The 16,024-nt window shown below is 44.3% G+C and overlaps 1 protein-coding gene across 1 annotated transcript in view; it reads left to right on the forward strand.

Moving 5' to 3' along the window:
• The window catches only part of LOC143988151 (putative cation-transporting ATPase 13A4), a 191,484-nt gene that overhangs the window by 41,546 nt on the left and 133,914 nt on the right, over window positions 1-16,024 (forward strand). Inside the window, exons 4-6 of the mRNA XM_077487480.1 lie at window positions 9,113-9,183; window positions 9,259-9,339; window positions 10,641-10,710. Coding sequence (XP_077343606.1) covers window positions 9,113-9,183; window positions 9,259-9,339; window positions 10,641-10,710 — 222 coding nt within the window. The remainder of the gene's footprint in view (window positions 1-9,112; window positions 9,184-9,258; window positions 9,340-10,640; window positions 10,711-16,024) is intronic.

Genomic DNA, 16,024 nt, shown 5'->3' on the forward strand with positions numbered 1-16,024 from the left:
GACCTGTCTAGGTCAGACTCTTCTTGTATGTGGGGCGATCATGTCTGGCAAGGCAGTGTATTATTAAAGGGGTTGTAAAGGTAAATGTTTTTTCACCTTAATGCATTCTATGCATTAAGGTGAAAAAACATCTGACAGTGCCTGCGCCCCCAGTCCCCCTGTTTTATTTACCTGACCCCTTGAAAAACCCGCGCTCGTCCCCCGACATCCTTTTCACCATTCAGCCTGGCCGCTGATTGGCTGGAGTGGATGGATGGAAAGCAGCGCAGCCATTGGCTCGCGCTGCTGTCAATCACATCCACTGACGCGGAGCACAGGGGGCGGGGCCGTGTGATACAGCGAGCGGCTATAGCCACCGGCTGTATCACGGGAGCGCGCCCGCAGATGCTTCTCACCATGCGAAGGAGCTTGCATGAACATGATAAGCATCTGCGGGAAGAAGCAGAGACAGCCGCCGAGGGACCCCAGAAGAGCAGGTTCGGGGCCACTCTGTGCAAAACGAGCTGCAGAGTGGAGGTAAGTATAACATGTTTGTTATTTTAAATAAAAAAAAAATTCACTTTACAATCCCTTTAACCACTTGGGATCCGCGCTATTGCAAAATGACGGCAATAGCGCGGACCCACATTTTCGGGACTACGTCTATTGACGTAGTCCCGGTTACGAGCGGCCTGCGCGCCCCCTGAGGGGCGCGCGCGGCGCGCTCTGTGATCGGCGAGTCCGTGAGACTCGCCTGATCACCGATCCGTGTAAGGGGTCGATCCCGACCCCTTATCACGTGATCAGCTGTCAGCCAATGACAGCTGATCATGTGATAAAACGGAGCCGGTAATCGGCTAGTATTCCTCCTCGCGCTGACAGCGCGAGGAGAAAAAAAAAAAGCCGATCGCCGGCGGCCGTGTTCGGGACATCAGTCCCGATCACGGCCAGCAATGTAAAAGGACACCTGCCCCCTGCCAGTGCCCACCTGCCACCCGCAGTGCCATCCTGAAATAAAGTAAGTGCCCCCCTGTCAGTGCCACCCAGCAGTGCCCATAGTGCCCACAGTGCCACCCAGCAGTGCCCACAGTGCCACCCAGCAGTGCCCACAGTGCCACCCACAGTGCCACCCAGCAGTGCCACCCACAGTGCCACCCAAAATCTGCCTCAGGTGCTGCACCCCAGTGCCGCCCATCAGTGCCCAGCAGTGCCGCCCATCAGTGCCCAGCAGTGCCGCCCATCAGTGCCCAGCAGTGCCACCTATCAGAGCCACCTATCAGTGCCACCTATCAGTGCCCATCAGTCCCATCTATCTGTGGTACCTATCAGTGCCCATCCGTGCCACCCATCCGTGCCACTTATCCGTGCCACCCATCCGTGCCATCTTATCTGTGCCCATCTTTGCCCATCAGTGCCGCCTTATCGGTGCCGCCTTATCTGTGCCTATTAGTGCCGCCTTAACTATGCCTATCAGTGCCCACCAGTGCAGCCTATCAGTGCCCACCAATGCAGCCCATCAGTGCCCACCAATGCAGCCTATCAGTGCCGCCTAATCAGCGCACTTCAATGAAGGAGAAAAATGACCTGTTTGCTAAATTTTATAACAAACTATTAAAACATGATTTTTTTTTTTTTTTTTTTTGCATCTTTTTTTGTTTGTTTAGCAAAAAATAAAACTCCGAGCTGTAACTAAATACCACCAAAAGAAAGCTCTATTTGTGGGAAAAAAATGATAAAAAATTCATTTGGGTACAGTGTTGTATGACCGCGTAATTGTCACTCAAAGTGCATCAGCGCTGAAAGCTGAAAATTGGTCTGGGACTGAGGGGGGTTTAAGTGCCCAGTAAGCAAGTGGTTAAAGATAGGATGTCAGTTAAAATAGGTTTTTGTAGTGAATTTGTATGTGTAATATAATCCCTTGCCTAAGATGCATGGTCCGTTTGTAACTTTCTTTTTTTCTTTACCCCTTAATGCTTTTTTTGTAGGATGTCAATTGAAATGCATAATTGGCCCGATAGGAGACAGAAACTATATATACAGTCCTGGAGTTCAGTAATAAAACAATTGCCACCAGAGAAAACATTACTGACCTTTTGGCAAAACTCATATTGATTGAGATTTCTTACTTTGAACACAATCATACAGGAATGGATTTAATAAAGGCAAATAGACTGTGCACTTCAGAAGTGCAGTTGCTTTAATTTCCCCAAAGCTTATGAATGTGGCGAAGTTCTGCTGATTTCCATCATCCAATCATGTGCAAGCAAAAATGCAGTTTTTTTTTTTTTTTATATTCCTTGAGCCTGATTGGATATTCTTTACCACAACTACCAAGCTCTGGAGAAAACGAGTGCCACTGCAATTGCAGTGTGTAACTGCACTTGTATTTGCCTTTAGTAAATACCCTCCACAGTATATTCAGAATAAGAAATCCCTGTAAAAATGTGTCTGTTTATCACCCTGGTCTTGAACATGGATGCTGCCAAATCTAGTTTGCTAGGTGGTGGCTAACCTGGCCAGTTGTTAGGGAATCTTCTGATTCTTTACCTAACTCTGATTTTGATGCACCTCACCCCTCTACCACTGGATGGCATTGTCACCTATGGCATTGGAATGATAAGGTGCATATGAATTTTTAGTGGATAGGTTGCTCTAGCCAATTGGCAGGGGTTTTCTTTGACCCCATAGCTGCTGGAAGAGCCAGTGCTGCATTCTTGCCTAGGCCGACAAGGCCCAGGCCTAGGGGGCACTTTGTGAGGACGGCCCCCCCACACGGAAAAAGCCCCCCCCTCCAGAGTCAATCCATTCACTACTGGAGGTTGCTGGCTGCAGCTACTCTTACATAGAGCACAGCGTGTGGTGACAGTTCCCCCCTCCCCTGTCCCTCTGCACAGACAGGAGAGCAGAGAGAGAACTGGTCATCCTCCTGTGTTGTGACTACGGGTGCACGTGGAGCCTACAGATTAGTCACATTTTGGCTTCAGCTGGCAGGCCCAGCTATATTCTGCATGTCCTGGAGGGAGTGAAAGTAAGATACCTACCCTCCTCACTGTCTCTCCTTACAAACCTCTCACCTCTGCTTTTCACTTTGTTTCTCCTATCTCCTGTTATCTGATATAGGGAAGAAAAAGAGGGATTGCTTATTTACTATGTATGTACTCATATTGCCATGCCATGTTGTTTAATGAATAAAACACGTCTTGTTACATTGACTCATCTTTTAGCCATGCTAGATCTACCTCATTTAAAGTCCCAAACCCTCTTTTTCCTGCATATAGATAGGGATGGAGCTGTGTGATCCCACACACTTCATTTAAAGTCCCAACCCCCCTTTTTTTGTTTTATCTGAAATGGGGATGACTGTCTGATAATCATCCCTCTGTGTCTTTGGTGCTAGGGGAGGACTGTGCTTTTCTTCTCTGCATCAATGGACGTTTACATATATTGTTAACACTTTACAGCTCAATATCTGCAGGCTGGTGCTTCTGAAATCAATGGCATTTAACACCTTAGGCTACTTTCACACTGAGGCACTTTACAGGGGTTATAGAGATAAAAATAGCGCCTGTAAAGGGCCTCTTCTGTGACTCCAATGTGAAAGCCCAAGTACTTTCACACTGGAGCTGTGCACTGGCAGGACACTCAAAAATGTCCTGCAAGTAGCTTCTTTGAGGGGCTTCTAAAACGCCTATGCCCATTATAATCAATGGGCAGCGGCGCTTCGCGGGCGCTTTTAACCCTTTTTTGGCCACTAGTGGGGGTTAAAAGCGCCCCCGCTAGTTTCCAAAAAGTGCCGCAAAAAATTACGTTACCGCATACCCCCCAAAACCCCCCACGCCCCAGTGTGAAAGTGCCCTTAGTGTTTTCTTGTATATATGTGGTAACCTTTCATAGCTACCTGTATGGCTAATGCTGCCTTCTGACATATGAAGAAAAGTGTCATTTCTGTTTTAAAGATCAGTCTGGATTTTATTACCCATACTGCTGACTACATTAAGCCCAGGTTCACACTGATGCGGGTTAGAAATTGTGTGGGTTCAGCTGAACTCGCATGATTTCAAACTGGCAATGCATCTGACTTCGGGGGCAATTTGACAGACATTTGTGTGGTTCATGCACAGATGTCTATACAAATCACACCCATAGCCACCAATAGAATAGGAAGTACTTTTGGGAATCATTGCAGCGCCGCAAAGTCGGCGTCACACCAATTCGGTTGATGCCATTGCTGCCAACTTGGCCTGATGCGAACAGGTGCTTAAAGAGGAACTGCAGTCTGCTTGCATAAATTGGTATGATTAGAATGCAATTGGAGACCCTTATTGGGTACTGATGAGGCACTGGTGAGGCTGCATTGATGGGCACTAATGAAGCTGCTTTGATGGGCACTGATGAGGCTGCACTTGATACCCAATTTTAATGTACAGAGAGGAAGCGGTGGGGCTCTAAGTGGAAAAGGTGGAGCCTAAATAGAAAGGGGTGTGGTTTACAGTTTACAGGGAGGGTTTTAAACAAGAAGGGGTGTGACATTAACAGGAAGGGGTGGGTCATATTTAAATGCACAAGTTTAGTCAGGCCTAGGGCAGCACAAAACCTAAACGCATGACTGGGGAGAGCCTATTTATTTGGGAGGAGTCAGGTGATCGGGGTTCGGTGCCACCTGGGCAGCTGTCTGGGTAGACATGTGTTGAAAGCTCCCGGATGCTAGGCAGAAGCCTAAGGCCTATCTGGGAGTTCCCTGGTTTCTAGGCAGTCTGAGGCCTTCCCAGGATAATAAAGAGCAACTTAGGGTTGGGGCTTCATGTCGGAAGCCTAACCAAGTTGCATGGGTTCTACCAGCCGGAGAACCCCTCTTTGTCGGAGGTTGCTAAAGGAGGACAACCATTCCTGTCGCCAGAGGCAAAGCTTGAACCAAGGTCAGAGGTAAAGGGGAAACTATTGCCATCAAGGGACAACGCTCCTGTTATCAGAGGCCAGAGTTCAGAGTCTGAGTACCAGAGCAGCCTTATTCACTAACCAGGGGTGGTGAAGAAGTTGGGAAGTCTCAGTGGAAGTCAAGCTGGGGACCCAGCGGGATAGCAGGTGTGACGCTTGCAAGAGTTCATTCGTTGGGCTGAAGAGCCAAGTAAGAAATCCAGCAGGTCAGTGTGGGGGGCCCTTGGAAGCTACAGCGGGAGACTGTGAGATGGAGGCCAGGTCTTAGGCAATGGGGATACCAAGTTTGGTATGTGTACAGATCTGTGTTGAAGTCAACCAACAAGTTCAGTTGCTAAAGGAAACGGCTCGTTCGGGTGCAGTTCAGCATTAAGGCGTCCGGAGCTGTACAATCAATATACTGTTCTATTTTTGTGAGTCTCAGAGTCTAAGTGCTTTTGCATCTGCTCAAAGGGTGTCCTGGCCCTAACCCTCTCTTCAGTTCTTTAAGAGAAAATAAATCTCTTTTGTTCTGCACCATCGAAGTGTCTGGTGCCCAACTTCATTTATACTACTCTGCACCCACTATGCCTACCCTGTTTCCCCAAAAATAAGACCTAGCGTGATTGTCGGTGATGGCTGCAATATAAGCCCTACCCCCCAAATAAGCCCTACCCTGTTTCCCCGAAAATAAGCCCTACCCTGAAAATAAGACCTACAATGACTTTAACTAGGGCTTATTTGGGGGGTAGGGCTTATATTGCAGCCATTACCGACAATCACGCTAGGTCTTATTTTCGGGGAAACAGGGTAGTGACCCACACTGTGAGAATGGATGTCAGCTCTGCCTGACCATAAAGTTCACTGTCAGCTCTTCAGAGGTCGGGGCCATGGCTACATCTGTAATGTTTTCTTTGGCTGCAATTGTTTTTATAGTAGACCTATACTTAAAGCGGTAGTAAACCCGTACTTTAAAAAAAAAAAAGGCTCATTATGAAATACTCACCTTAGAACGAGGCACCGGTATCTCACCCAATCGACGCCAAAGGAGCTGACATGTTGCCTCGGCGTGTCTTCTGGGTATCGCGGCTCTGGCGCTGTGAGTGGCCGAAGCTGCGATACGTCACTCCTGCACATGCGCGCGTCAGTCTTTTTCCCGGCAAGGTCTGGCAGTTCTGCTGCACCTTCAGCCGGCCTTAACAGCGCACACGCCACATGACGTCAGTGGCTGCATGAAAAGTAAATATAATACTTAACAGTACAGTTTTACTCCTTTTTCTCCTAAACTGTACGGTTTAGGAGATATTCATTTTACCTACAGGTAAGCCTTATTATAGCCTTACCTGTAGGTAAAAGTAAAAAAAAAAAAACACTATACAGCCACTTTAAAGCGGTATAAAAGAAAAAACTTACTTTAGCATAAAATTCCCAATAAGAAGCAGCAGAGCACTTTTGCACATGTAACCACACGTCTGGAGGAACCTCTGAATTTCTAGTCTATAAAATTTTTTACATCATCGCTGACATACCTAAACCACTGCTCCCTGCAGGGAGTGGGGTGGAAGATGGAGAAGCAGTGCTGAGGGAGGCTGTCGTTGACCCTTGAGGATCCCCTTACTGAGGGGGAATACAAGGTAGTGCTCTAGCGCTATAACTTTACATGTGGTGTAATAACTAACTGCTGCAGGCACTAGTTAGTTGATCTGTGGCTAATGGGGTGTGATATCTCATACAGTGATTGTGCTGCGCTGTTAGGTGCCAACATATGAAATATAGAGTAAGAAAGTGAATTTGTATAAATGTAGGCATTCATTAGGTGTGTTCTTCTAAAATTATATGTAGCCAAGTCCTGAGTTTACAAGGCATGATGGGTGTAATGCAAGGTAGATTCATGGGCGCCAGACACTTCTTGAATGCAAAGAGATTTATTGTCTCTTAACCGAACTGTGGGAGAGAGGATTTAGGGCCAGGACACCCTTTAGTAGTTGCACTGTTAGTTGGCAGACTCCGATACTTCTATAGGTAGACAGCCATGCAGGGAAAGGCACCCAGCCGGACACCACATCTGCATGCTGTCTCCTATGGTAACAATCTTGAACAGTTTCTAACAAAGGTTACAATTAACTCTTTCACTGCCTCTACAATCTCCTAATGTAGAACTTCACTAAATGGAGCTCCCAGTCTCTCTCTTACTAGACTTGCTGATCCACTGGATCCCCTGAGCTCATCCAATCTTCTCTCTAAGTATCTTCCTCAAGCTTCACCCCTGCGTCCCTGCTGGGTCCCTAGCTTGGCATCCAAGATACTCCCTAAGCGTCACCCCAATGGCCTGCTCAGTCCCTGACTTGACACACAAGGCTACACTACAAGCGTCACCTCCGTTGGCTGGGTCCCTGACTCGACTCCTGCTGAAGTTTACCAATTCTTCACCATCCCCGATTTGTGAGAATACTGCTCTGGTACTTGCTTCAGCTACTCACAGTGGTCCCTTGTAGCAAAGTGGAGGGTCTCTTAGTGGCGACAGCTTCCCCTCTACCTCTGACCATGACAGGTTCTCAGGCCGGCAGAACCGTCACTTCTGGTTAGACTGCAAGCCACAGTCAACCCTACACTGCTCTCCTGCTTATGGATAGGCCCTCAGACAGCCTAGCAGCCATATGTACTTGGGATAGGCCTTAGGATCTGGCCTAGCAGCCCGGGCAGCACAACACACATCCACTCAGACAGCCGTCCAGGTGGCACAGAACCCTGAACACCCGACCTTACCCAAATAAATAGGCTATCCCAGCAGGCCAAGGGACCAAAGAAGATTCCTGCCCATTGGCTGAGATACCCCATCTATTCCTAATCTGTCCTTGCAATGCCCTTGTCTTATCTAATGCCAACAGATACCAGGCCATCTAATGACAGAAGAGAGAAGTGCAGCCATTCCAGAATTAGGGTGGAATCAATTGATCCCCTATCAACTAGCAACTCTGCCTAAACATCAGGGTGCTACATCTATATGTATAAAAAGATTGTGCAAATTAAATGACACAATACCAAAAATAATATAAATCCACAAGGTGAGCAGTAATGTACCAATCAATGCCTATGTAAAAGTTTAGTACAACTAAAAGTACTGATAGCATTCATATAAAGAATATGATGACTGATGTATACACAACATAAAAACAAATAACCAAAAAGTCCATATACAGACCAATACAACTAAAAGTGGTGTTATGATGAGTGGTGTGTTCCTTCACTGTTCAAGTGCTCTCGCCTTACTGCTGTTAGGTACCAGCATAAGTTGATATCTCTCTCTGAGGCCGCGTACACACGCGCGGACTGTTCGCCCAACTTTGTCCGTCCAACAGTTTCGGCAAACAGTCCGCTCAAAATTAGCATGGACGGACATGCCCACACACGACGAACGAACAGTTTGCTGAAACCGTGCGCGATGACGTGAACGGCACGTACGACGGGACGAAAAATACGACGTCCTATACACTGCATTATAGCTTTCGGCGTGAAAATCCTTTCTGAGCATGCGCACAACTTTGTTTGACGAACAAGCCTACACACGAGCGGACTGTTCGCTGAAACAAGGTTTCAGCGGACAGTTTTTCGGAAATTCCGAAAAACCTTGTCCGTCAAACTGTCCGCTGAAACTGTCCGCTGAAAGCCCACACACGAGCGGACTGTCCGCCCAAACACTGTTCAGCGGACAAAGTTGGGCGAACAGTCCGCCCGTGTGTACGCGGCCTCAAGGTCCATATATTTCCACCTGCCTCTAGGAATCCTTCAATGGTTAGCCCGGCTTATGGATCTCTATGGTGGGTAGTGCCTCCTCTATGGTGGTCCTGGGGATCCCTCCCAGTATACTTTGTGGTGGTAGTGCATAAGAAAGAGTTTCCCAATAGTGTAATGTTGTTTTTCCAATTTTATTATAAAAAACATCTAGTTTTACTCACTTTTTACAGCAGTTTTAAAATATTTACTCCACGAGCAGGCGTGCTCGTACTCCTGCATCACTTCCGCTATGCCTGTTGTTCAATCCCATTGAAACGCACTGGACTCTGGACTGCAAACCACAGCTAGACATGTGTGAACCCAGCCTTACACCCGTGTTGCAATTCAAACTGCCAGCAAAAAACTTCAGCATTATAATTTCATTCAGCTGTATTCTATTGTTATCTGATTTTCAGTTTCTAAGGTATGCTTTTGTTTTCTGTAGATTAGATATATACAAGTGCAGAAAATCCGTTACATATGGGATGGAAGTGAAAAACTGTTTGCTAAAGCAGGGTAAGTTTCTGTGAAAACTTTCTTTGGGATAACAAGTAACATTATCCCAAGATAACAGTTGGAATTCTTTTTCAGAGTCCTGGAAGATTACTACACTTGTTCTTCTATACATGAAAACTTTGGAGGTGGATTTGCCCAAGAGGAGCAGGATGTCAGGTAAAGATATTTAACCTAACAAGTTATTATAAAGGGGAACTATAATGTATTTTATATGTTATATAACGTGACTCATGCTAATGAAACATGGGGGAAATTGAAATAAAGTCATTTTGCAGTCATTAGAGAAAAGGAAATTCACAAAATATTGTAATATTCGGTATAATACAATAGCAAATAAAATGTTACCCATTACAAATGCTATAGTAAATTAAAGCGGTATTAAACCCAAAACTAAAGATGTACATTTACTGCTTACCAATCATTGGATGTGGTGGCTACATTTATTTTCTTTGGCTTTTCCCCCACTGTTTTCACCTGGTGATCTGGCCAGTAATGACACAACTCTGAATGATCTGGCCAGGGGGGGGGGGGTGTGGAGCTAATTGCGTGAATAAATAAAAGCTGATCATTTTAATCAAATGGTTTGTCTCATTCATGTAAACTGAAACATTCTACTGGAAAGCTTGTGCTTTTAAAAACAAAAAAAGACTTGCTGGCTGGATCACCAGCTTAATATAGAAAAAAGAAAGCCTAAAAAAAAGAAACTAATAGCTGGAGCTAATTGGATGAATAAATAAAAGCTGATAATTTTAATCAAATGGTTTGTCTCATTCATGTAAACTGAAACATTCTACTGGAGAGCTTGTGCTTTTAAAAACAAAAAAAGACTTGCTCGTTGGATCACCAGCTGAATATAGAAAAAAGAAAGCCTAAAAAAAGAAACAAATACAACAATCACATCTAAGGCCGCGTACACACGCGCGGACTGTTCGCCCAACTTTGTCCGTCCAACAGTTTCAGCAAACAGTCCGCTCAAAATTAGCATGGACGGACATGCCCACACACGACGAACGAACAGTTTGCTGAAACCGTGCGCGATGACGTGAACAGCACGTACGACGGGACGAAAAATACGACGTCCTATACACTGCATTATAGCTTTCGGCGTGAAAATCCTTTCTGAGCATGCGCGCAACTTTGTTTGACGAACAAGCCTACACACGAGCGGGCTGTTCGCTGAAACAAGGTTTCAGCGGACAGTTTTTCGGAATTTCCGAAAAACCTTGTCCGTCCAACTGTCCGCTGAAACTGTCCGCTGAAAGCCCACACACGAGCGGACTGTCCGCCCAAACACTGTTCAGCGGACAAAGTTGGGCGAACAGTCCCCGCGTGTGTACGCGGCCTAAGAATTAGTAAGCGGTAATAAAATAGATGCCAACTTTTGGGTTTAATACCACTTTAATCTTATTGATTGATTGAACATGTGAAAACAAAACTGCCCTGTGCTTTACTTCTAGGAGACTCATCTGTGGGCCGAATATAATTGATGTCGGTATTACTCCAATATGGAAACTACTCTTTAAAGAGGTAACATTATCAAGTTATAATTGTTTTAGAACATGCTATGTCATGAAATAAACCTCAAAAGGTGTGATTGTATGGGTAATAAAAAAAATATATATGATGTATACATATACAAAACTTCACATATAGAAAATTAAATTTATTGTAGAAAAAAATGTCTAAAAAGACATTAATTAATTAATGGTACAAAACATCATAAGAATAGCACTATCAACATTGCACATTGTATGAATAAAATTTGCAAACATTGCACATTTGGCTGTTTGGACCATGAAGTGGCAATCCCAATCTACTTGCTGTTCCCTTAAATCGTGATTTCTGACAAGGAATTCTGCAGAGAGGGATATCCAAAGCCTTTCATAATTACTGTTATGAATCTTCTTCAGGGAATAATACCACTTCTGAAAAAACAGCTTATATTAGTCAAACCTTAATACAAATTCATACCTATAAATGTGTATCTAATTTGTCATTAACATACACTTACAAAAAATGTGCATATTTAACAGAAGCATTCCTCCAAAAAGCATGGATGTCCTATCATGGCCATTGAAGGCCTACCCCAAGTGGATGCCAGGTGTCCACGTTCAGAGAGCACCAGACATGGAGTGCCTTAAAGGCATTAAAATATGGGCACCATCGCCTGGAAGGAAGCAGAAAAAGAGATGATAAATCCCCGGGAAGAAATGAAGTCTCAATTCCAGGGGATAAGGGTCAGCAAGGGTCAGGCTGACCCTTATTCCCTGGAATTGAGACTTATTTTCTTCTCAGGGATTTATCATCTCTTTTTCTGCTTCCTTCCAGCCCACAGTAAACAGGAGACTCTCACTGTATGTAATCTGGCGGCGCTCATCCTTCTTCCCACCCTGTCCCCTTCAAGGCAGCTAAAATTGAAATATCGGCGTATAACACGCACACTCTATTTGCAATTGATTTTGTCTTCCTGTTGTGTACATTCCAAATGGTTGACTAATTTAGTCTTCATTTCCTTGTACATTCTTATAAATAAGATCCAAGCACAGATAACCGTGGCTCGTTATATGTGTATGTACAGAATCTCACAATTTCAAATTTTTGGAAATATTTTCACGTGACAACACTTAAGAAATGACACTTTGCTACAATGTAAAGTAGTGAGTGTACAGCTTGTATAACAGTGTAAATTTCCCATCCCCTCAAAATAACTTAACACACAGCCATTAATGTCTAAACTCCTGACAACAAAAGTGAGTACACCCCTAAGTGAAAATGTCCAAATTGTGTCCAAAGTGTCAATATTTTGTGTGGCCACCATTATTTCCAGCACTGCCTTAACCCTCTTCAGCATGGAGTTCACCAGAGTTTCACAGGTTGCCACTGGAGTCCTCTTCCCCTCCTCCATGATGACATTATGGAGCTGGTGGATGTTAGAAACCTTGCGCTTCTCAACCTTCTGTTTGAGGATGTCCCACAGATGCTCAATAGGGTTCAGCTCTGGAGACATGCTTGGCCAGTCCATCACCTTTACCCTCTGCTTCTTTAGCAAGACAGTGATCGCATTGGAGGTGTATTTGGGTCATTTCATGTTGGAACATTGCCCTGTGGCCCATTCTTCGAAAGGGAGGGGATCATGCTCTGCTTCAGTATGTCACAGCACGTGTTGGAATTCATAGTTGCCGTAATAAACTGTATCTTCTCAGTGCCAGTAGTACTCATATAGCCCCAGAACATGACACTAACACCAAAATGCTTGATTGTAGGCAAGACACACTTGTCTTTGTACTCCTCACCTGGTTGAGGCCACACATGCTTGATACCATCTAAACCAAATAAGTTTATCTTGGTCTCATCAGACCACAGGGCATGGTTCCAATAATCCATGTCCTTAGTCTGTTTGTCTTCAGCAAACTGTTTGTGGGATTTCTTGTGTATCATCTTTAGAAAGATTTCCTTCTGGGATGACAGTCATGCAGACCAATTTGATGCAGTGTGCGGCATATGGTCTGAGCACTGACAGGCTGACTCCCCACCCTTCAACCTCTGCAGCAATGCTAGCAGCATTTATACATCAATTTATACATCTATTTCCCAAAGTGCACTCAACTTCTTAGGTCGACCATGGCGAGGCCTGTTCTAATTGGAAATTGTCATGTTAAACTGTTGTATGGTCTTTTTGAACTTCCAGTGACCAGTATGAGAGAGTCTGAGCGCTAACACCAAATTTAAGACACCTGCTCCCCATTCACACCTGAGACCTTGTAACACTAACGAGTCACATGACACCGTGGAGGGAAAATGGCTAATTGTACCCAATTTGGACATTTTCACTTAGGAGTGTACTTTTGTGAGATACTGTATATATGTCCACATAGCAACAAATGTCTCACATTTTATGGCCCTTTCTTTTGCATTAAGGCTATGCATATCTTTATTCATAATTTAATATATGCATATCAGTAATTACAACTTATTAAGCTGACCTTAGCAATAAAATGCAAGTTTACCATTAATCCAGGGGGCACACTGTAATGTGAATTTCAGCACTTCCTTATTGGTGCCCATACTTTATTTGTAGAGACAGTTTAGGAAGTTGTAATTACTGTTGGATGTAATTTACAGTGTATGTGTAGGCAAGCAGTTAAAGTGAAACTACCCTGCATTTAAACACCAAAAAATGCAATTGAACTCATTTTTAATATTTAAAGAAAACTCATCCATCCATCCATGTCTCCATGCTTTATTTTGTTGTGAAATCACTTTACAAAACATCCCCCTAGCATTTCTGGCTGTGGACATCTTAAGTAAGAGCAGGTGATTCATGTAGCATTTACTTCCTGGAATCCATCTGCCCATAGCTCGGGCATGCAGATAGGAGGATGTGCTTTATCTGAGAAAACCCCTCCTCTCCTTCTGAAGAATTCTGTGATATATGACAAAATTTGCCTGTAACTGAAGAAATAATAATACAAAAAAAAAAGTTAATATGATGTACTTTCCTATCTATTTACCAATTCTAGCAGCCTAAGGATAAAAATATCAATGTTGATTGAGAGTGTTAAGTTCTGATTTAAGTTTAAATGCCTATGTGTGAACATTCTTACTTGTGAAAAGATTTGTTATACTGCCACCAGTTTTTTCTAATCATGAGAAACCTAGCAGAAATCTTAGCCAAATCCAGACAATGTAGTTTCTGCACTCCAGTCAAAACATTACAACTTGGTAAATGATGTGACTGTGTAGTGCAACAATTTATTGGCGATGAATCTCTCTCACCTCCAGTTGACAACCTCTATTTGATAGATTCACAGCAGTAGCACCTAATTTGGCTCATGCTACATACACACGACTGGACTTTCAGGCAGACTCGGTCCGACAGAATCGGTCTGTTGGACAGGTCGAACGTGTGTGGGATAATCCGAATGTTTTTCATTAAAAAAATCAGACAGACCTAGAAATAGAACATGTTTCAAATCTGTCTGACGGACTCAATTCCTATTGGGAAAACCGTTTGTATGCTGGTCCGACAGACCAAATATGATGCAAGGGAAGCTATTGTCTACTGGCTATTGAACTTCCTTTTCTAGTCCCGTATTACATCATCACTTTCAAAAGGAATGGATTTTGGAACGGACTTAGTCCGTTCATGTGTGGGCAAGTCCGTTCATTTGGAAGTCTGTTGGAACTCCGTCTAAAGTTCATCGGGAAGACCGTTGGACCTTTTCTGCCGGAAGGTCAGATTGTGTGTAGGCGGCATTACAGATCTTCCTTTCGCTCTGCCCCAGTGCTGGTTGAAAAATTACATTTTTTGATGATTTCCTGAATGGGTTTAATTGAGGTCCTTTCTATTAGGGATGACCAATTCAGGAGAATTGCCAATTCATCACCTTTTGATTGTATTGAAAGTATTCATACCCCTTGAAATTTTCCACATTTTGTCATGTTACAACCAATAACGTAAATGTATTTTATTGGGATTTTATGTGATAGACCTACACAAAGTAGCACATAATTGTGAAGTGGAAGGAAAATGATAAATGGTTTTCCAAATTTTTTTACAAAAAAATATCTGAAAGGTGTGGTGTGTATTTGTATTCAGCCCCCTTCATTCTGATACCCCTAACTAAAATCTAGGTAAACCAATTGCCTTCAGAAGTCACCTAATTAGTAAATAGAGTCCAGCTGTGTGTAATTCAATCTCTGTATAAATACAGCTGGTCTGTGAAGCCCTCAGAGGTTTGCTAGAGAACCTTAGTGAACAAACAGCATCATGAAGTCCAAGGAACACACCAGACAGGTCAGGGATAAAGTTGTGGAGAAGTTTAAAACAGGGTTAAGTTATAAAAAATATCCCAAGCTTTGAACATCTCACGGAGCACTGTTCAATTTATTATCCAAAAATGGAAGGAGTATGGCACAACTAAAAACTTACTAAGACATGGCTGTTCACCTAAACTGACAGGCCGGGCAAGGAGAGCAATAATGAGAGAAGCAGCCAAGAGGCCCATGGTAACTCTGGAAGGGCTGCAGAGATCCACAGCTCAGGTGGGAGAATCTTTCTACAGTACAATTATTAGTCCTGCACTCCACAAATCTGGCCTTTATGGAAAAGTGGCAAGAAGAAAGCCATTGTTGAAACAAAGTCGTAAAAATTTACATTTGCAGCTTGCGAGAAGCCATGTGGGGGACACAGCAAACATGTGGAAGAAGGTGCTCTGGTCAGGTGAGACCAAAATGTAACTTTTTGGCCTAAAAGCAAAATGTTATGTGTGGCGGGAAACTAAGGCCGCGTACACACGGGCGGATTGTCTGCCCAACTTAGTCCGCTGAACCGTGTTTCAGCGGACAATCCGCTCGTGTGTGGGCTTCAGCGGACTTTTTTAGCGGACAGTCTGACGGACTAAGTCTTTCGGAATTTCCGTAATTTTGTCCGTCCAAACTTGGTTTTGTCCGTCCAAACTTGGTTTCAGCGGACAGTCCGCTCGTGTGTAGGCAAGTTGGACGGACTAAGTATGGCGCATGCTCAGAAAGGATTTACACGGCAGAAGGTTGCATTGCAGTGTATAGGACGTCGTTTTTCTAGTCCCCTCGTACGTGCTGTACACGTCATCGCGCAAGCTTTCAGCGGACTGTCTGTTCATCGTGTGTGGTCAAGTCCGTTCATTCAAATGTTGGACGGACTGTCTGTCCGATTTGTCTGACGAACTTAGTTGGGCAGACAATCCGCCCGTGTGTGCGCGGCCTAACACTGCACACCCCCTGAATACACCATCCCCACTGTGAAACATGGTGGTGGCAGCATCATGTTTTAGGGATGCTTTTCTTCAGCAGGGGCAGGGAG

This window comes from Lithobates pipiens, unplaced genomic scaffold, assembly GCF_037356315.1.
Source record: "Lithobates pipiens isolate NorthernLeopardFrog02 unplaced genomic scaffold, aLitPip1_a1.2 Scaffold_18, whole genome shotgun sequence".
NCBI classification, from domain to species: Eukaryota; Metazoa; Chordata; class Amphibia; order Anura; family Ranidae; genus Lithobates; species Lithobates pipiens.